This window comes from Oryzias latipes, chromosome 1 (genome assembly GCF_053564925.1).
Source record: "Oryzias latipes strain Hd-rR chromosome 1, Olatipes_Hd-rR_3.1".
Taxonomy (NCBI): Eukaryota; Metazoa; Chordata; class Actinopteri; order Beloniformes; family Adrianichthyidae; genus Oryzias; species Oryzias latipes.
Genome location: NC_136237.1, coordinates 31901640 through 31922787, shown reverse-complemented (window position 1 = coordinate 31922787; position 21148 = coordinate 31901640). Strand labels below are relative to the sequence as shown.

Here is a 21148-nt window from a genome sequence, read left to right as displayed (position 1 = left end):
TGAATAACCAAAGTTAATTTAAGTATACACAAAACCTCAGATTTTTGGTTTTCTTTTTGTCTTAAGGAGCCTGTATGTCACTCCCTTGAGATATATAATGACTAGAAATTGTTTTACCGCAACATTATAGGGAAACGTTTTTTTTGTTATGTGTTTTTTTTTAGCATACACACAATGTGATTCAAAAACAACTAAGGCTAACGTCATAACTCCTCCTTAGCCTTGAACAAGAACACAGTGGTATGCCTCTGATGTGTGCACACATTTCTTTCAGAAACTGCTTTAAAAAATCTTTTTCCCTTTTCTCACTTGCTTATGTAAAACAACCCATCAAAAAAATGAATTCCTAAACACATTCTTAGTCACTCACCTCCTATTTCCTGTTTCTGTTGCACCTCCCAACGTCCTCCTCACTGATCCTCCGTTTTGTTAACTATGATTGTTTTGGCGGGCAGTAACGCAAACGGCCTGTTTTTTCTCCCTGAGAAACAAGGCAGACATGTATAAAGAGTCTGTGTAGGTGGGTAAGTTTGCCACCAACTTCTTTTCCACTAATTCTCCATTGCCATTGGCACTTCTGCACCTTTGATTTGCTCATATACATACATAACATCAATCATTTACATTTATTCTTTAGACACATGAGAAAAAAAGTACAAAGCAGGGCATGGAGCTGTTCTTTTTTGTTTTGTTGTGGGAAGGAATAATGCATTTTAATGAAATATTGCACTGCAGTTGTTGGCAGATGCACATTTTTGAGGTTAGGAAAAGGCTAAATCAATGCTAATGCACTTTCTCGTACCATGCATGTAAATGGATAGTCATGATTTGTCAGTCATTTTTGACCCTGGATTTATGGAATTCACTGCAGGACATCTGATAATGAGTTATAAAGGTGGTGTTTCTAGTAAACTTTTTGAGCATTTAGACGTACTGTTGGGTTGCATATCTATTACTTTGTTATCCACACACCAGAAATGTTCCCACCCTATGCTTTGACCCATTTTTTTGCCTTTGTGTCGGCGCCTTGGCTTTAGGACGAGCATGTATAACAAAACGACTCCACAGCACAGAGAAGTGGGCGGATTAGAGAGCCGGCCTTAAACAGGACTGCAGCGTGTTCAATTAATTGACAACTAATCTAATTCACTCCAACAAATCCTAATCAATGATCAGTTTGAAGTCAATGATTTGATAACATCCCTGATCTGAACTGCTCTAATCATGTGTTTTAAGTAAATACTATAAATAGATGGAGCAAAGTTGGTGATGACATCATCTGTTTCCTAGCATTTTGCTTATTTAGGCTGTGTCCAAATTCTCTCACTACCACACAAAAGACTATGGCTGAATCCAAATTGCTTACTTAGCCCTGTTGCTTCTCCATATGGATACAGTCACAAATAAGACTGCTACGGGGAATCGCCGCCCAATTTTTTGAGAATCGTTGGTGTGGTCGTGAGAATAGACGGTGGCGGTCAGGTGTCAATCAGTCAGGCGGGGATGAAATCGGGGCGGCCACAGGGTCGTGGTTGCTCTGATTTGACGATAAGCAAGTGTATTTCGACGGCGGCCGTCCATATTAAGTGCCACCAGGCGCCTGGTAGCCCGGGGGTATATAAAAAGCCGGCCATTCTGCCTGTCACTGGACTACCTTTGGGCAACCTCGAAATCTGCGCATGCGTCTACTGACCATGTCCATTTTTACAGAAAAATCGTCTGATTCACATCAAATTTCAACTTATTCTTAAAACCTCCCCAGCCATCGCGCGTCGAGTAGAAATGCAACTGCTGCACCCCCTTCACCAATGCCACTGCGTAGCCACTTGTCGAATTTGCATAGATAGTTGCATTTAGGTCGCCACGATGTGGCATTTTGGGATATGTAACCATAGCATATACCCAGTGATGAAAGTCTTCCGGGAATTCCCGGAAATCCGGGTTTTTGAGCAAACCGATCGTATATTCCGGGAAATAAAGACCTGATCTCTACGGACAAATCGCTTTCCGGATGAAAGAAAAATGTCTGAAATCGGAGAATTTTCGCTGTATTTTCTGTATTCCGTGGATCGCTTTCTCTCTTGGCGCGGCTATCTTGTCTTCGTCTTCCCGGCCTAATTGACCAATGACGGGACGTTTTAGTTGCTTTCGGATGAGAAATGAACTTTCTCTCTGAACTGATGCTTTATTCAACCCATCGGGACCATCAGCAGATATATATATCGCCGAATCTTGACTGCAGCGGTGGTGCTGCGCAAGGTGGACTGTATGTTGCGTGATGCGCGATGCGCCGCATTACGTAACATACAGTCCGCTTTTTGTGAGTTTTTCTTGATCTGACTGCAGAATAACCGACCACATTGATCAAAACTGAAACATTTGAATACATTTCTCTATCTAATTTTTTGTATTTCCTAATTACCATAATTTAGTTCAGTTTTGCTCAAAAACATTATTGACATCAATTATAAGTATTTGGCTCCCTGGGCCCGGCGGTGCTCTCTCCGCACGGTGGGGGGGTTCATATTACACCTGAGCCGGGGGTGTTCGTGTCCCTGGGGGGTGGGTCCTGGTCCTTGCCCCTGGGCGCTGGGCCCCGCCAAACTTCCAACATGGCCGAGCCTGGTCGGGCCATATTTATAACACCCCTTGTGGGCCGCCCTTTTTTCCCCGGGGTTCCCCCCTCCTGGGCGGGGGCGGCGGGCCCCTGCCTTGCTCCTACCTGGACCAACCGTGGGCCGGGTGGGTGGCTGCCTGGAGTGTGGAGCGGGTCTCCCTTGGGGGGTCCTGGCTCGTACCTGGGGTCGGGGCGGGGGGATGCCCGGAAATCCTGGGTGGTGGTGGGGTGCTCGTCTGGGGCTGTGGGCGTCCCTCTCCGGTGGGGCCCTGCGTTGGGCTCTTCCGGCGCGGCGGGGGGGCTGCTTTCCTGGCTGGGCTGGGGCGGCGCTCTCTTTCCCTCCGCGCCTCCCTGCTCTCTGGCTCTGGGGGCCTCGCGGCGGTCCTGCTGGCTCTGACCTGGGTGGCGGTCTTGGTCGCCCGGGGGGCGGTTGTTCCCTGCCTGTTCCCGTATGGCGTTGGGGGAATTCCGGCTGCCGCTGCTGCTGCGGCGGGGGTCTGGGTGTGGGGGGGGCTGGGCGCTCCTCCTCCTTCTTTTCACATTCCACCATCCATTTTAGAAGAACATAAACACTCACTTGAGCACTGGTGTTAGCTCACCTTTGCACTAATAGTTTGCATGATTGAATGAATGAAAGATTTCACACTAGTTGGTTTAAAGGCATAGGTATGCGTTCGTGAACACTATCTGTTTTGTGTACATGTTGACATGTGGACATTTTTGCAGCTAGCAGGTGTGTTGATAATATTTGAGTGTGTGTGAACAGGCCCCGCCCTTTTTGTACTACATTTGAACCGTACCGTAATGATAAACAACCAGTAAACCTGTCTGCTCTATGCTGCTTCATGGTCTTACCCCCCTTCCCCTCCTATTATCACCCTCCTACCCCCCCCCCCCTCTCTCTCTAACGTCCCTCTCTCTTCTTCCCCTCTTTCCTTTTCCGTCCGGTCCAACACCAAAGATTTTCAAACATGATTGAAATTAATAAAGTTTGGCCTCAATTACAAAAGGGGTTTATTCAGACATACCTTTGGTTTGTCTGAAGATGAATAACCCCTCTTGTTAAAATAAAATATGTCCAACACAAGAGGCCCTCAGCTCTCATCTGTTTGCCTAGCTGTTGGACAGGACAAGTTAAAAAAAAAAAAAAAAAAAAAAAAATTTATAAGTATTTGGTGGTTTGACCCACACTCCCTTAAAAAAAGTATGTTTACAATGTTTAATTTTGTTTTTATATGTTTGTTTTGATATTTCCCAGATTAATAAGTATTGGTGTTAAAGAATTGATGTATTATGTTATAGAAAGATAGTTTAAAGCAGATCCCATATTTTGATGTAATTATAGTTTAAGAAAACAATATTTCTATGGCAGAAATCGTTCAAATAATTGAGGTACTTGCATAGAATATCATAGTTACTGGTGTTCTTTTTGCCATTTGGGGCTTTGATGTTACTATATTCTAACAATTGTATGTTTTGCAGCTTTTAGGAAAAGCTTAGATTGTAGGATTGTGTTACTTTTAGCAATTATACAAATTCTTTTTTAGGACCAGCAAGTCCTTAATGCCAAGTCAAACTAGGGGTTTGAATGACAAATCATGATGCTCCAATTAGTCTTAGTTTCTTGATTAAGAAGTGAAAAACTAGCTGCCAGAATCACCAGAATTCATCCAAAACAATGTATTTTTCCAAAATTTTGCTCCGCGCCCGCCATATTGCTCAAAGAAAAGTTCAGGTTTTTTTCCATGACTGACTTTCATCACTGATACCTACTTTTACCACGCTCACGTGAAAAAATGCGTTTATCCTCTGCAGCATAACGCGATGCGGGAGACCCTACGGGCAGAGGGATGTGCAGCCCTAAGTCACTACGGCTTCTCCTTCAAAAAGCCCTTTCAGACGCCACTACAGCTTCAAATGCCCCTACAATTAGGGCAATTCTGATTCAGCCTATGTAGTACAAGACTATCTAGAGCCCTGGATTTGAATGCAAGTGGAAAACAAGCTCACCAATTTTATTTTCAAACCCTATATATGACGTCACGCATAAAAACCAAATAAATATGAACATTTTACAAAGACTTTTAATGAATCCATTGTATTGTGATGATGCCAACTAGGAGGATTCCTACAAACTAAACTCACACACAGGTTTTCAAATGTTGAATCGTTCAAGTGCAATGCATTGTTGTTAATATTCGCCAATCTGGTTTTTTCATCACATATTTCCAAATTGGGTATACGGGTTGAGAGTTGTTGGAACACACACACACACACACACACACACACACACACACACACACACACACACACACACACACACACACACACACACACACGTCTTGGGGTTATCCCTTCTTTTTACATATATTTTTTAATTTAAAAAGGAATTAAGGGAGCAGCTGCACCATCAAACCTGAAAGTGTACATCGAGGTGTTGGGTGTAAAAAGATGCTGCATGCCAGCAGCAGTTGGTCGCGGTCAAAGTGGACTTCTTTTTCCATAAGATTTGCCAGAAAACGGCAGCATGTGCGCTCAAAACGGAAAAAAAATAAAATAAAATAAAACCTGCTTTCACACTGCTTGACCTGTCAGTGGATGCACTCAAAAAAAACCGGAGCGCCCTGTCAGCCACAACACAAACAATAGTCCCGAGATTGACCTGTGAGATGCAGCTAGAGTGAGATGGACCACTCGAGAAGAAAAACAAACTAGTTCTTTCCACAAAAAAAACATCATCTGGACAAGAAAAATACACACCAACGGAAAAGGAAAAAGCTGAGGATAAGAAAAAGAAAAAGTTGACACAAACAACAGAAGACAAGACATCTCAAAGATGAATCACTGCCTCCCTACAAAATAGAAAGTGAGTTGACAATTTTCCTTGTCTCTGGCATTTGACGGTTAAACGTTCCCCCATACAAGCCAGTTATCATGGCATAAAAGTAAAGCTTTTTATGATTTTTTTTTTAGCTATAAACTGCCAGCAAACACAGAGTAAGGCTATTATAGACTTTGATATCCTGGCACTTAAGAGGTCATTATGAGGCGGCACGGACACGTGTGTTGTGCTCGCACACAAGGGCATTGACACGTAAACACTAAACAAGCAATCATAAGCCAAAGGGGCTTATGAGCTGTCTGGTTTTTGTGTTGAAGTGGCTTATGGCTATTCACACAATCTGGAGGAGGCCATTATTCACATGGCACCCCACATTCAGCACATATCACGGCTATTTGTCTCCATTGTGGAAAAAAAGTGACAAGTTCAGCGAGCTTTAAAAAAGCCCCTCCTCCTCCTCCCTCCTTTTTCTCCCCATCTTTCCAGGTCTGGGACGTACCACTGCCACTGAGATGTGAGTCTTCGCCGTTGACTGACCCCTTTGATGAAAAAAAAAAGTGCACGGAGACAGGTAAACACAGTGTTACTGTGTGGTAATTTCCATCTAATTCATGTGTTGTCGTTCAAAAGGTATTCTTATTTACAGCAGGCGAGTGAAAGCCTGAGGGCCTAGCCGCACAAACACACACACACCTGGTGTGCTGTTTTTGCAGACTCTACACTATGCATTACGCTTTTTTAGAAGCCAAATGTGACCTAGCGCTCTCCCCAGAGATCTTCGGGTTCCATCTGTGCCAGGAAGTGCTCTAATTGGCCCGACAAATGTGTCCTCTGAAAGTGCTAATCCAATCTGATTTTTCGACGAGCTCCAAAATAAAGTACAAGGGGGGGGGGCTCTTGTGTTAGCTAGGTGTACCAACAGAGAGCAAAGGAACGCCGAGAGACTCATTCTTAGTCGCTCTGCCGTTGCCGGAGGCCCCGGCACGCTGGCCGCAGACCTTCATCTGCCCATGAAGCCACTCACTACAACTTATTTACAGTGTATTTACAAGCTGAGCAGGCCCTATAAAATGTCAAATTTACAAGCTCCCTTTTAATTAGAAATACTGTCTCCTAGAGTTGGCTGATGAATTGCTCGTTCAATTTATTGGCGGCGGGAGGGGGAGGAGGAGGGTGGGGGGGTCCTGCAGCTGTTGGATATTGACATGCGTGCCGAAGTATGCTGCCTGACATCCGTTTTTCTCTTAGAAGAGCAATATATTGCATCCTTGCCGTATAAAAACCCAGAGGTCATGTTTTCATCTGCAATCCTATTCCTTATTGATTACATTTCCTGAGAGTGATGCTAACGCTGCTGCTGATTTCTGCTGCTGTTTGATTTAGCATTTTCCTTTGCAGTTTAGGTGTTTATTTATTTATTTATTTTAAATTGCATACCACTTAATCCTGTCACACAGCCACTACGTACATTTTGCACATTTTCCACGTATGAAAGTTCGGTCTTTTGTGATACATGCATTTCTCACATTCAGCGATGCGGACGGATGTCAGTCGAGGGTTTCGGTCGACGGGTCTTTACATGAATTCAGTTTTGAACTGTTCACAATTTTTGGTCAGTTGACAATCACGCAGTTTATGCCTATTTTACTTAGCATAGACGCAAATATTATGTAAATCATACGCCGTTGTGCCGGATATCCAAATTTGTGGCTTACCAGGACAGTCCCACATATGTCTAAAGGACTTTTCACTCATGTAGCACCGATGCATGTGTTTTATATCACATACACGCCGCACATATAATGTGAAAATTACATTATTGACGTTCAGCGCAATATCATGAACGGTTCATGATGTACGTTAAGTTTACATGTTTGTGTGGTTTATTCGTACTTTTTGCCTGGTTTTAACATCGCACCTTCTTGATATATCTGTGAAAATGTCATGTAAAGACCACAACTTTTCTGACTTTTTTACATAAATTCATGTTTGACCAATTTTCATGAGCAAACTGTGCGTAGTGGCTGTGTGACACGGTCTTAGGATCCTAAATAAACCTCAAAGTCAGACATATGTCTATGATAAATGGTCATTATTAGACATTGATTTACATTTGAAGGTTGAGAGATAGTATAGAATGGATGACTGTTGTTAAGTTTGAGGATTCATTCTTTTTATAATTATTTTTTCTTGTTTTCTACTTTCTATGATCACGTTTGCAAGTTTGTAGATCAATTTCAATGTACTTCCTGTCTTGTTTGTTTTGCCCCGCCTTCCTTCCTTGTCTCTTGTGAGGTTGTTTGGCTTGAAATTTTATTTTGTGACATCACCGGGCACTTCTTTGTTTTAATGTTTTTTTTATTTCCATGAGCAAAAGAGAAAGAACAGTAAAAACATACAAACATGACTAAATAAAAACCCTTCACTGAACACACTGCTAACGGAGGTCCATATTAATTTTAAGTTCATATTTACTTGTTGCCATGATGACTGCATCTGCGTGGGTCACATAGTCATGCAAGCGCATCAACCAATACACAGAAAATATAATTTTTCCCAAAACATTTGGTTTTTTTGTTTTGTTTAATTTGTTTGTAAAATTTGAAAAAGACTGTTAAACAAAGAAAAGAAAGAGCTGCAATTCTACATATAGCCTAACTTATCTAAATGATATATTCACATCTGTGTCTGGTGCACCCGTGACTGCTGACACAACATTTTCAGGTGACTTTCTCTAAATTTATCCACAGCTCCTGCCAAACAATATCCATATCCAAACAGTGGAACTGTTGTGATTTACATAATGGAGATTGCAGTTTTGTTTCCCTACTTGTTAGAAAAACACATCTCCATAATTTGATTGTCCGCTCCTGCTGAATTAGTATTACCCACAGCACGCTCACACCATGTACTCCAAGGCCCCTTCTGACCGACAAATCACGTAAAGTTTCACGTCTTCTGAATTGATCGGTCGGATTGGTTTTCACAGAGTTGTGCAGGCAGTTTTGGGCTTTTGTACTAATTGTAAAAAAAGAGTTTCACATGTTACAGGTGTGGGGTTTCTTTTACAGTAGGTGTAAATTGATCTAAAGAAAAGAATCTACAATGTATATTTGTATAGTTTTTTATAGGTTGTAAGGTTTGTGCTAGTAGTTTTGGTTTTAAGATGTAAAAATGTTTTTGCAGTTTAAAGCACTTTGTGTTACCTATGTATGAGTTTTATAAATAAAGTTTGATTTGATTTGGGAATAAAAATGGTTTTTTTAACATTGTCTGTTTAAAGCCTCGTTTCTGCTGAGTGGTCCGGTCCGGTATGTTGAGTGTTTCCATTGTAGAATGGCTCCATTAAGCCGGACTGTTCCATTTTTGTGCCCCACTGGTTGTAAGTACGTAGGAAAATGAAACGGGCCGGTTAGGGCAGAGCTACTGTGGTCACACAATGAAACCTGTTGTTTGGCTGAGGGGCATAGCGACAAATGAAAGTGCCAAACCAGCACAAGCGTATTTCTCTTCACCGCCCCACAATTTTCTCTCAAACAACATTGAATGAGTTGTCTATACGATGTAGCAAAAGCCAAGTGGAAAAAAACAAGCTGCTGGATGACCTTCATCGTTGTTGGTAATAGATTTGATTTTGCTGTAGTCGTACTACTATGACGCAAAGCAACCGTACGGGGTGACCCCTCCCCCCTCACATTTCAAACAGGACGTATCCACTGGCTCCAATGAGCTATGATTCCAGTAACAGCTGTTTATTTTGAAAAAAATAATAAACTGTTAGTCGTCATGGCTGCCTCTTTCAATGGCCATGGCCTTCCCGGGCGACCCTTCCCGGGCGACGATGGCCGGGTCCTTCATTGAGCGGGTAGGCCGGATGTGAACAGCTGAGAATTTGGACGAGCCTAGCCTTTAGATAATTCCAGCTGTTACATCGGCGAATGTCCTTTCGCCTAGCAACCATGAGTCCTGAACAGAGAGGAGTGGTGAACCAGGCATGGAGCCCAACATCTTCTTGGCTTATTGGATTCAATTTTTAATCTTGGATGTGTAATTATAAAAAGGTGTGACTATTTCCAACTGCGTGTTCTGCTTCCCATTCCGCCATTGCTGACAGAAAAAACTCTGGGTTCGGCCCCAATGCATCTTGGGATATGGACAGTATAGAAGGATACACCAGACCAATCTTTGAAATCAGGATCAAGAAGGCCGCATTCGTTGGCCGCATTTTAATGGAGTCGTTGAATTTGCACAGCACTTGTCGTGACGCTATGACGTAAGGAACTAACAAATGCAGCCCAGGAAGAGCGCGGCCCTCCAATTTGGACACATATTTGTCAGCATTACCATTCTTGCTCACTTCCTGTTTTTAAGATGTTCTTGCTAACTCTGTTTTTTTTCCAAGATATTTTTCCTGTATTGCAAGCTGCATAAACTGGCCAATGAGATGCCTCAATGAAAGCATGTGGTCTCACGTCAAATTTTTGATTGACAGATTCTCCCGAGCTTGTTTATAGGTGGTAGGGGTGTCGACTTCTGATAAGCTCACTCCTGGTTGCTGAGAGTGGTTACCATAGAAATGTTGACTCGACCGACTTGGACCAGTCACTAGCCGCGGTTACATGCGCAACATATCTTGATCGGATAATGGTCGGATTAAAATCCAACCGTGTACATGGGATCAGAAAACCATTTTCCGATTAGAACAAACGTTCACACGGTCACACTTTTGGCCGGAATAAATCATTTGGGCATGCGCAGTAGTGTTGAAAATACCGGAAGCGGAAATGGGTCCCATTGTAAACAGAGTTGCCGTTTACATTTATGCAGTAGCTCGGTAATATACGAGATTATCTTCTAAAGATGCTTTTATTAATGTTATGAATATTATGAAGCGCCTGTTCGCTCATCATTTTGAGTTTAATCGGTGTGGTCAGTGCTTTTTTTTTGTGAAAGAATGGAGCTGGAAGAAGGCTAACACGCGCTAACAATATTAGCCTTTGATGAACACAAAATCCATGCTGGAAATGCCGCAACCTGCATTTTGGCTGCACGTAAATATGTGGGCATAACATCAGCCTTTATTTTTTCGGGACACGACTGAAAACACAAATCCAGCTGATTGTTTGAACGGTTTCGGAAGTTTGAGTGGCATTTCTGCTTTGAAAAGCTCACACACGGAGCTCTGCTCGGACACACGGTTCTCCTGAGTCCGGCAGCCGCTAACCCAGAGCGGTGGGACGGATTGCAGTCCGAAGTATCCCACACATAACAAAACAACAAAACGCACACGTAACAAAGCATCCTTCCATCCCCTGAAACACACATTAATACGTCCGGCTGCTCTGCTCAGAGACACAGTTCGCTTGGTCCACCGGCGCCCGAGCCCGGACCACGCAGCGTCCAGACGTCACGGGGCACGAAGCGCTCCTCCCCTGCACCCCCCTCGTAAGGGGTGTAAGAGAGGGGAAAGGGGAAGAGCCAGTTGGGCGAGAGCGAAGCAGCGCTTCGCGTCAAGCATCCGCAGAGCAGCGGGTCGGTCCTGTTTGAGCTCCAAAGCTTTCTCTGGAGCGAAACACGTCTATGCATGACGTTAAAGCAGAGCAGTAGTGACCCACGATCGGAATGAACTGTTTACATGAACAACGATCGGATCAACAATTGGCATAACCCTCCTATCTCGATCGGAAAGAAAAATTTTGATCTGAACGAGTCTGATCGGGGCAGAGTATTCCGAACGGCGTGTTTACACATTTTTCTTCCGATCAGGCATTCTTTCCGATTACTTTTGTCCATGTAAACACAGCTATTGCCCACTGATTAGATCTGGTTCCAACATCTGTATTGTACAAAAATAGAGACTGAATTGTTTTGAGTTTGTTGGAGCTGGATGTTGACCGTTTTCTATGGGAGACATCACAGTCCATGGTTTCCATTGTTTCAAGGGTGACAGCCCCTTGGTGGTCACTTGGTGAACTGTGCCTGGCTCCAATTATTATTTTTTTTTTAAGAACTGTAACTTAGAGGGCAAAGGCTTTCCCGTTTTTGGTTTCAAAACCTCTAAATGTAGTCAAATTAGCATCCATGCTTATATACAAGCACACTCTCCCCATGCTCTCCCCCCTCTTGCCCATGAATACTGGTTTATTGTTTTTTCACTTGACCTTTGCTTTGAGCTGAGAAGCCTTTGTCCTGAAACAATAGAGCCCATATTGTAAACCATGCCAGTCAACGCCATCCACACAGCTGCCAAAGAAAAAGGCGCAGATTGTGCGGGGTCTAAGTTGACTGCTTTGAGGCAGAAACTTGTGGCATGTGTGTTGCCTGTACTTGCATTTTTTTCTATTTTTTGTCTGTGTTGTTTGTGTCTGCGAGTTAGAAGCCTGTTTGGGAGTCAGCAGATGGACTTGTGCAATTAGGCTCAGCTTTTTTTTTGTGGGTTTCATACGCACACACACAAATGGGCACACGAGCCAGTGCTGGGTAAGATGCAGATGTCACTGAAATACTGGATCTGACAGAAGCTGTAATGGAGGAGGGCACTAAACATTTATTTTTGTCAATATTTCTGAGCTATACTTGACAAATTACGAAAGTGGAGCGTCCCATGTGCTTACCAAACTGTGACGACTCAGTTTTTTTCTACAGGTTGTGCGTTTTTCCTTTTGATTTTGCAAGGAAAATGGTCGTTTTGATGTTGCAAACAAAGTGATTTGAAGAAAGCAACAAGTTTGTATGAAAGTGACAGGAAGTAGTTGAAAAGATGAAAATCAATAAAATAAAGTCTCTATTTAGCAAACAATGAACCTTTTTTTTAACCCTTTCATTGCATGTGTCGCTAAATTGCAAGTTACCATTACCGCCTTGCTGACGATTCCTAAATAAGACGCGCCCTTCTGGAGCATTTAAGCAATCAATGAGAATCAGACGCAAAGAGAAAAACAAAAGTCGCTTTTCTTGGTGACAGTATCATTTACATGAATTGCGTATATGTATGTTTGAAGAGTTACAGTAGTTGAAATAACATCAACACTGCTACTAAAGCTTCGTTCACACCTGGTATTTGACACACATTAAAGAACGCGTTCAATGCGGATTCTTGAATGCACGTTTAGTCCTTGGGGTTTGCACTGGACAGGCAGGAAGGAGCTTCTTTTTCTTTATCTTCTGTTTACTGGCATATGTCCGCCACCTAGAGTTGGAAGAGGCTTAGTACGAATATATGAAAATGAAAGACTTGAAATATATGAAAGACTTGTTGTCAAAGAATGCCAGTCGGGCACAAACCAGAATTATGAATATCTTCTTTATAATCAAATTTCAAACAGTTGGCACTTTAGAGAATTAAAGTAATAACTGCCAAATCCCAGTCCCTGATTGGTTTAACTTGCAATCTACATTTACCGTTTTTGTACGTAGAGCTTGACAACGGTTGTAAAAACTTGCATAGCCAGGCGTGAACGTGATAGTTTTTAACGCAGAAGCCCAAAACCTGCAATTACATGTTTACATTATAACCTTGAACGTGTGTTGCCGAGGGTGGTGTGTATGTAGCTTTATAGGATATAACCAGAACTCCGCGTAACTTAGCATCACCTTGAATGGAATAAAAAATACAACATTATACTTTGTCTCGTCACCCTGCTTTCAAAATAAAGATTAAAACAATTGTTTGCAGGTTTGGATGAACAACTGGGCATTGTTTCATTACAAATGTATTTGTGCAAATCGGTTTGATAGGAGGCCCCTTGATTCTGCATCTACAAACAGGATTGTTGCAGCAACACGAGGGTACAGAGGGAATGATCTTGTGACTGACAGGTCATGGTTGGACGTCTCTGTAGTATGTCAGTTGTTAAAATCTTGGCTGTAAAAGCCCCCTCAAGAAATACCATCAGGACTACAACCTCCGGGCACTTAACCTTTAGCGTTTCCAGTGAGGCAGCTCTGTGTTCAAGAGCGTGAATCTGTGCGCTTCCTTAGACAGCTCAGGTGTAACAGCGTTAATGGATAAAAGTGATCCAGCTTTTTTTCCACTCAGATGGGCATTCAGAAGAGAAAAAAACTTGTTTGGATTGATGTCATTTTCTGCGAAAAATGCAAAAAGTGGGTCTCTGCAGTTCTTCTGCATCACTAGCAGTCAGAAAAGATTGTCGCTTCAACTTTTGCTGCAACTTGGATCCTCTTGACTACATTGACGATACAAGTCATTCCCTGGTGAACTCGTTCTTTCCTCCTAAGGCTGAGACAAAGCATCAGAGGGGAAATGAAAAACAAAAACCAATGCACACACCCAATCAAACACACAAGCATCTGGTCCTCTGTGCACACGCAGAGGAGCTCACTTGCACACCTTGTGCAACGCACACTCATCCAAGCACACGGTCGACAAGGAGGGGAATGGACCAGGGAGATGCTCTTTGTCAACAGCCTGGAAAAAAAGCAGCTATTTAGGGTTGCTGTATTCCAGGAAGGATAATCCATCTCATTTGTGAGAAGGGTCTTTATGAAAGAAAACAAGTTGTGACAGTTACTATTGCCCTTTCTTTTCCCTCTGTGTCCTTGTCCATTTGTGATGTTCTCGCTTGGGTGGCCAGTCCTAATCGTGGAGATTGTATTGTGAATATAGATTTGGATTTGTTGATTACCAGATGGACTCACAGAGATTTCTCACTCATTGTGTTTGTTTACCAGTTCAATTATCCCCATCACATGCTGAGGAGGTTGGTTAATCTGTTTGGGCAGTACAAATTATGTCCGTATTGGGGGTTGCAGGTTTTTGTGTTGTCTGGGCCTATGGAGGGTTGTAGACAGTTGCAGCTGTATCTTAAGGTTAGCACAGGTGTGTCTTGCAGTTCCCTTGAGGCTTATGGGGCCACTTTAAGAGCTGTTACAAAAATGGTCCCAAAATGTAGCTTAACTTTTGTACGTTCCACCAGATCTACCACAAATACGCAGCCTGTACCCACCCATAAGGTCATTATCAATGTATCAAAAACCTTCGATTACCTTTCGTTCTTGTACTTCTTGGTCAAATGTGGCAGATTGTGACTTTTTCGGGGTGAAAAATGTAAAAATGTATTGGAAGTAGCATCCTGGCGCCCTCAGATCCAGATTGTCACATTTTCAACCCTGAAAAATAAATAAACCAGTCTCTTGAGTCCCATAGCAGAGCGGAATAAATGTGGGGATGGCGTCGTCTTTTTGTTCACGATCTGCCATTGTGCGCAAAAACTTTTCAATGGACAACTTTTCAAAGTGAAGCGATCCTGAACACCTCGAGCTACAACCTCAATATGAAGATCTGAGCGTCAGAAAAATGAATTTTTGATCAAACATTCCTCTCAGACACAATTATGCATTGATGCATAGTTACACACCCTGGGTTCTGTTGTTTGAACTAAATAAACGGCATTCTTCTGTGTTTCTGCTCTTGCTGGAGTTTTGTTTTTACTTTATTCTAGACATCTGCAGACAAATGCTTTCTGTTGAGTAGGGGGAAAGCAGGAAGGTACAATAATGTTTGTGCATCACACTTATTGCAAAACAAAACAAAAACAACAACCAACACGTACATCGAGTGATAAGCATTCAGTCCAATCACTCTGATCGGCATTTCTAGCTATACTGAAATTACTGTATTTTCAATGCGAGTGCCTGCTTCGCTTTGCTTATTGGAATAAATCAGCCCACCAGGGATATGAAACTGCAATAAGATCCAGACCTCTACTCTGTGTGATTTGAATATGAAATGATTAGATTATTGATTTTGGTTATTTGGATCCCTCACCCGAGGTGATATTGTGGCGGCGCAATCACCACAGCTGACATTTAGCTCAGTGTTTACCTTTTGCTGTCCCCAATGATTGCATCAAAATGGCCACCTACGCATCCTGCAGGAGCTCATTGTGTCATGGGTGCGAGAAAAGTGATGGATAGAGCTTATCGGATATGCAAGTTGTCCACTGTCTCCGCTGTGGCTGGTGCAGCGGGGAGCTACGCCGCCATCGGCACTGTGCACTCAACAAATCGCTGCATTTGAAGCACTCATTTTGTGTTTGTGTGAGCGTGTGTGTGTGTGTGGGTCGCATGCAATTGACATGGCTACTAGATTGCACCAAAGTAATAAAATATTAACTTGCATTTAGGATAATTGCAAGGATTTTTTATTTTTTTTTGGTTGAGACAAATTAGTCAATGAATGTTTTTGCTCTGGAATGAAAAGGGAAGTCCAATCCAGCAGAGAAGTAATTCTTACCTGTATTGATATTTTTAATGCATTTCCAGTACTGAATACCTAATACTGATTCTCCTTGGCCCCCTTTTGAGGCCTATATCATGGTTTTCTTAAGCCTTTCAGGGTAAGCTATTAACATATATGATAATAATATTACCTTTTGCAAACTAAATATCAATTTTTTGAATGAAATATGCGTTATTTTCGCAGCTCATTTTCCGTCCCGGAAGTAAAATGACTCGATCTCTGAGGCACCCCCTTTACTCCTCGTGGGTGCCGCCCATTTCATGACCTCAACCTAGAGCCGGCCTCTGCAGCGTATCTGCATTTCCTCCACGAAAACAAAACAACGTCTGAACTTTTGCATAGATGGATGTGCATATTGTGGATGTACAAGGAAAAACTTTTTGCTGACCACCGCAAGCTCCACAGAGAAAGTGTGTGTGTGTGTGTGTGTGTATGAGGATTGTGCTGGCAGTGCAGACTCTTCCTGGAAGGGGCTGTTCCTCTTTCTGTGATGTCACAATGGAAGACCCAGTCATTTGCGTGGATTGGGAAGGGCTGGTGCTCACAGAACATGTTTTTAGAGGAATACTCTGAGTTTTGTATGAATGAAGCAAAACACCGCTTTGAGGTTGTTTTTTGTGAGGAATTAACATGCTTATACCCCTAAAAGCTTAAAAAGTAGTTTTTGCATGATATAGGCCCTTTAAAGAAAACTTCCAATTACTATTATTGGTATGCATAGAGCTAAAAAGGCAAAAGCAAACAAAGGTTCTTGCCAATGGATGCTCCTGCATCATCTTGGATATGCCATGAGACATTATTTTCACTTCATTGCATAGAAAAGCCCGCAAAGTGGTGGAAAAAATGTTTAAAGACATTCATTTCTATATGTACTTTGTTTTTATTGCATAAATCAAGGGTCCCGTCTGCAGACAAATTCAATCTCCTCCCCTAGGTGGATCCATCTGCACTTCCAATGTTATTTTCTCCACAGTTAGACAATCCAGCGTTAAGTGCCTTCTTTTATATTTATATACCAGTGTTGGTGCTTATGCATTATTAAGTTATGAAGAGCCCGGTAAGCACCCCAGAAAAGCCTTTTTGAATGAATATTTTAAAACCCTGATACACACAGTTCACATCTGCCCTGTACTGCCATTGCAAAGATTTGGTCCTAATGTCTTATGCACAAACTCCTTTTTATCCAACAGAGTTACAAGGATCTCTAGAGTTTTTTTTTTTCTTTTTTCTTTTGAAGTTTGCTGATTCTGAACAAATCTTTGAAAGTTTGCATGCTTCTGAGAACTATCAGGGAAAAGCGGAAAGCAGTCTCATTATCTCTGTCCGAGGAAGCTCTTCTACTCTTTTATTAGAGGTTATTTTGACATGAAAAACACATAAAGATATGAGATTTTTATTTTTTTTATCATCCTTATGGAAAAGCAGAAGCTTCTGGATTGACTTGGCGGATGATCGAGGAGACACGGGAAATGGAGTGATAGGAAAGACTATAAAGAAAAATGGCAGCGAAAAGAGACAAATTGTAAAAGGCAGATAAAGAAATTGGATGAAAAGGAGCAATTTGACGGACGTTAATGGAGGGAATGAAAAATGAGATAAGCAATCAAAACAAGGATATTTAGACAAAGATTCCAGTGTATTCCCCTGCTAAATGAGCCAAGGCCTGTCTTCAGGGTTTAAATCTGGGTCACGAGTGTCAGACCCTGCCCGTGTCTTTGATGCAGCATCGCTCACTGCTGAGGTGGCTGTTCTTTGTACAGTACAGGACAACTTTCTCTTCTTGTCTCATAAATCCAATTGCATGCATACATAAACTCCGCCGCTGGCTTTAAGGCTAGGCTTTGACATATCCTTTGTGACAGCACTGGCTTTAGAGCACAGTGACAGAGGGGAAGAGAGGGAGTTGGGCTTTGGGGGCTGAGAGAAGGTGGCATGAAGGAGAAGACAGATGAATCAAAGGCAGGAAAACAGCAACAGCCGAATCAGCATCACTGCATCTTTTGTTGACAAAGTTCAAAGTATCAGGCAAATTGGTAATTTACCCCTCAAACAATTTGAGATTTTTAGCTAGACTGCCATGTTTAAAAGCTACATAGAACACGCTAAAACACAGCTTCTTGAACCTGCATTTTGACCATGCTGTTCACACTGGACATGCAGGGAGGGGCTTCTCCGTCTTTTTCTACTGTTTCAATTTTTTCTAGCGCACGTCCACCACGACAGTTCGAAAAGGTTTGGTACAAAATGTCAAAGCGGTGCAAATGTCATGAATCTCGCTGTAGGCTTTTTCAGCTCTGTTCCGTATACGAAAGACTCGGTGTCATATAATTCTGGATGGACACAAACCGCAAATTCTCAATTTTGGCAATTTCCTTGACTTAAAAGTGAAATCAAAGTTTGACTGGTTTTAAGTTGCAGTGCATGTTCAATGGCCACGTGTTTTATCCATAGAGCCTGAAAAGAGTTGTAAAAACTTGTGTAGATTGTAGAACATGGAAACTTGAAACTTGGAAACTTTTGATTGAAATCGGCCACTTGAACAAACATTGCTGAGGGCGGTGTGACCGTAGCTACTTGTGCATGTTTGGTACTGTTGTCTTCTAGTCGTGCTTCTACGTTTTTTAGTGTCACATCCAACCCAAAGGGAAGGAAGAATAGATAACATTAAGAAAATAATATTAAAGCTGGTAGGGTTTATAGGCTGCCAGTGCAGACGTTTATTTGAGTGACAGCAACAAGGCTGAAAAGAAGGTAACAAACTTAAAGGCTCAGGCACTATTCAAACAAACAAAACCACAAAGACACAAAACATAACCGAAAACAAAGATCACACGCAGAGGGAAAACCAGGCCGTTTCCACAGGCTTCTTATGAAAAGTCCAAAAACAGGGGCAAGCTGATGAAACAGATTCCTCCCAGGAATTCAGCTGCCACTGGAACAGGGGTAGCTTGAGACTTTTATGCCTCCCGCCCAGCCTGGTGATTGGATTTATCTTAATATGTTGGAGAGTGTATCTTTTATTGCTTGTCCCTGTGCCGGCCCCCTGCCTGTATCAAATACAGGGTTGTGTCAGGAAGGGCATCTTGTGTAAAAATGTCTGCTAAAACCACCTGTGCAAATCAGTGATGGCTGATTCGCTGTGGCGACCAGTGATGATATATGCTGAAAGGTGAATAACTCATATTTTTTGCTTTTCTTTTATGCATGCAAATGTTTCAGCAATTAAAAAAAAAATCTTTAAAAAAAGTATTTTAACAAATTAAATTCCTAATCTTTTGGCATTGAGATACAACTTCCTACTTGCTCATGCCATATTTGACATGGACTGTCACTCATTTTCTGTATCCATGTACATTTTTATATATAAATCTAGGTATATGCATAAAAAAAGATTCTGCCTTAAAGTAAGTTTTAGAGGGCAATTTTAACCTTTCAACGGTAAGAGAACATCCTGAAAACACCATGAAAAGATTAATATATATGCTAATATAAGACCTATATTCACTTGTGACTTCAGTCTGCTCACTCGGATATTTGAACCTTTTGTTATAGACTTCTGGGATTCAAAGAGACTAACAGTTCCTGAATTGACAATGCGACAAACATAGATATAACCTTAAAACTAGCTTTAAGTCTCCTTACCACGAGAAACGCCTATTCCTCCTACCATCCCGCAAACTTTGACTTCCCCTGTTAAAATATCTCACTGTTTAATGAATATTTTCTTTCAGTGGGCTTAGAGATTCATTCGTATTTCTCAAATGGAACATTCTTCAAGTAGAGGAAGGCCTAACGAAACTTAAATTTTAAACTAACCCAGTTTTTATATTTATATACAGTATTCCTACTTCAAGTAAATAACAAATAAATAAAACCCTAAAAAAAATATGTGGTACTACCCCAATGTTCCTGTCATCTGAATTAGCTTAGTTTATTGCAGTACAAGTGACAGTATGAAATTTAAACATAATTTATCTGACTCCAATTATTTTTAATAACAAAATGTTAAGAGAAAGCTTTCCATCAGTCCACTTAAGCCAAACTGGTATTCACATTTACTTTTTACATGTTTTATAAGCCTTCAGCTAATGCTTATTTGTCTTTTAGTCCTTTCTGTATGCTAGCGTTAGCTAGTTAGCCCCCAGCATGACTTGTTCTTTTAGTGTTCATTTATTTGATCTCATTTTTAATCCAGGGTATGGCTAGTTATCCAACAATCAAAAACTGTTTTTTTTATGATTTTAAAGATGGCTTTAACAACAAAAAGTAAGAACAACATTAGCTCGAACCTTGTCGATAGCTGGCTAAATTTAGATGTTAATTTATCAGCTTGTTATTGGGATTTAAAAACCTTTTTATTTTATTTTAAACAACCATTTTAAGGATTATCTTCTTTTTTTAATTTTAGGTGCTATTTGTATCGTTTTAAATTAGGCATTTGTGAAATTTAAGGATAATATGCTAATTTAGCCATTTTTAAGGCATTCGGTAATTGTGTGAAAGATGAGGCCTTGTTTTTGTTGAGTCAATCTTAAAGATTCAAAAGGTAAAGAAATTACATCTTCTTGCGTTTTTGAGAATTTCCCTACATCTTTTTTAGCGCATTTCTATCAGTTATTTGGCCTTTCTTTCTCCTTCCTGAAGCCACTTCAGCTTTCATTTCTAATTTTCTTCACTTTTTACCTCTATCCCGCTTTCTCTTCTATCCTCTTCTCATATTCTTCATGCTGTCTTCACTCTTCAATCCCTCCTTCTATCAGTGTTGTGCTCTTCCAGCTCAGCCTTGCATGTCTCCACCTTAGCCCCATCTTGTCTCGTGAGGCAGCCAGTGCGCGTGGAGTTGATTAGAACGGAGTATTAGAAAGTTCAGAGCAGAGGAGAACAGAAAGTAGTGTCTCGCCGCTGGGCAGAAAAGAATCAAATCGGATGTGCCTCAAACACAGGGTCGCCGGCGATGGATTTTCAGGGTGGTTTCAGAGCATTGGATTTCTGGGAGCGTCCTCAGAGCAGCCAGAGGCAGCCATGCGAGAACTGCAGTGGTCCAGTCAAAGCGAGAGCTTTTCCAAATGCAAAGCATGTCTAATGTGGAGGTGAAGGATAAGGCACTTAGTCAAAAACTTCAAGATGTTTGGACTGGACATGATTTTCAAACGACATGTAGTTTATGCCAAACTTTTGATAAAATGTGCAACTGATTTGTTTTCCATAAGACTGCATTGGTGCATGGTTAGGAAAAGGGATGCAACAATTCACTTACCCATGACTCAGTTCAAATCTTGATTTTTGGGTCAAGGTTTTGTTTTGGTTCAATGTATAATTTGTGTATTACAATACGACAACAACATACAAAAAATAGCTAGTAAGCAAGTAAAAATGAAATAAGAATCTTTCAGTAGGCTCATATTAAGCCTTGTGCAATGTAATAAAA

General features: G+C 41.6%; 1 protein-coding gene and 1 long non-coding RNA gene across 17 annotated transcripts in view; one reads left to right on the top strand and one right to left on the bottom strand.

Moving 5' to 3' along the window:
* Positions 1 to 20535, bottom strand: part of LOC144991386 (uncharacterized) — a 30247-nt gene extending 9712 nt beyond the window's left edge. The window contains exons 1-2 of the long non-coding RNA XR_013655369.1: positions 20404 to 20535; positions 371 to 481 (exon numbers count right to left, since the gene is read on the bottom strand). This is a non-coding gene — a long non-coding RNA (uncharacterized LOC144991386). The remainder of the gene's footprint in view (positions 1 to 370; positions 482 to 20403) is intronic.
* Positions 1 to 21148, top strand: part of LOC101166443 (adhesion G protein-coupled receptor L3.1) — a 175612-nt gene that overhangs the window by 13565 nt on the left and 140899 nt on the right. For 14 of the 16 annotated variants that reach the window (XM_078945363.1, XM_078945359.1, XM_078945354.1 and 11 more), the window contains exon 2: positions 5946 to 6030. The exons of the other annotated variants lie outside the window; for them this stretch is intronic. In XM_078945363.1, the coding sequence (XP_078801489.1) occupies positions 6004 to 6030 (27 nt within the window). In that variant the 5' untranslated portion in view covers positions 5946 to 6003. The remainder of the gene's footprint in view (positions 1 to 5945; positions 6031 to 21148) is intronic. 16 annotated transcript variants of the gene reach the window in all.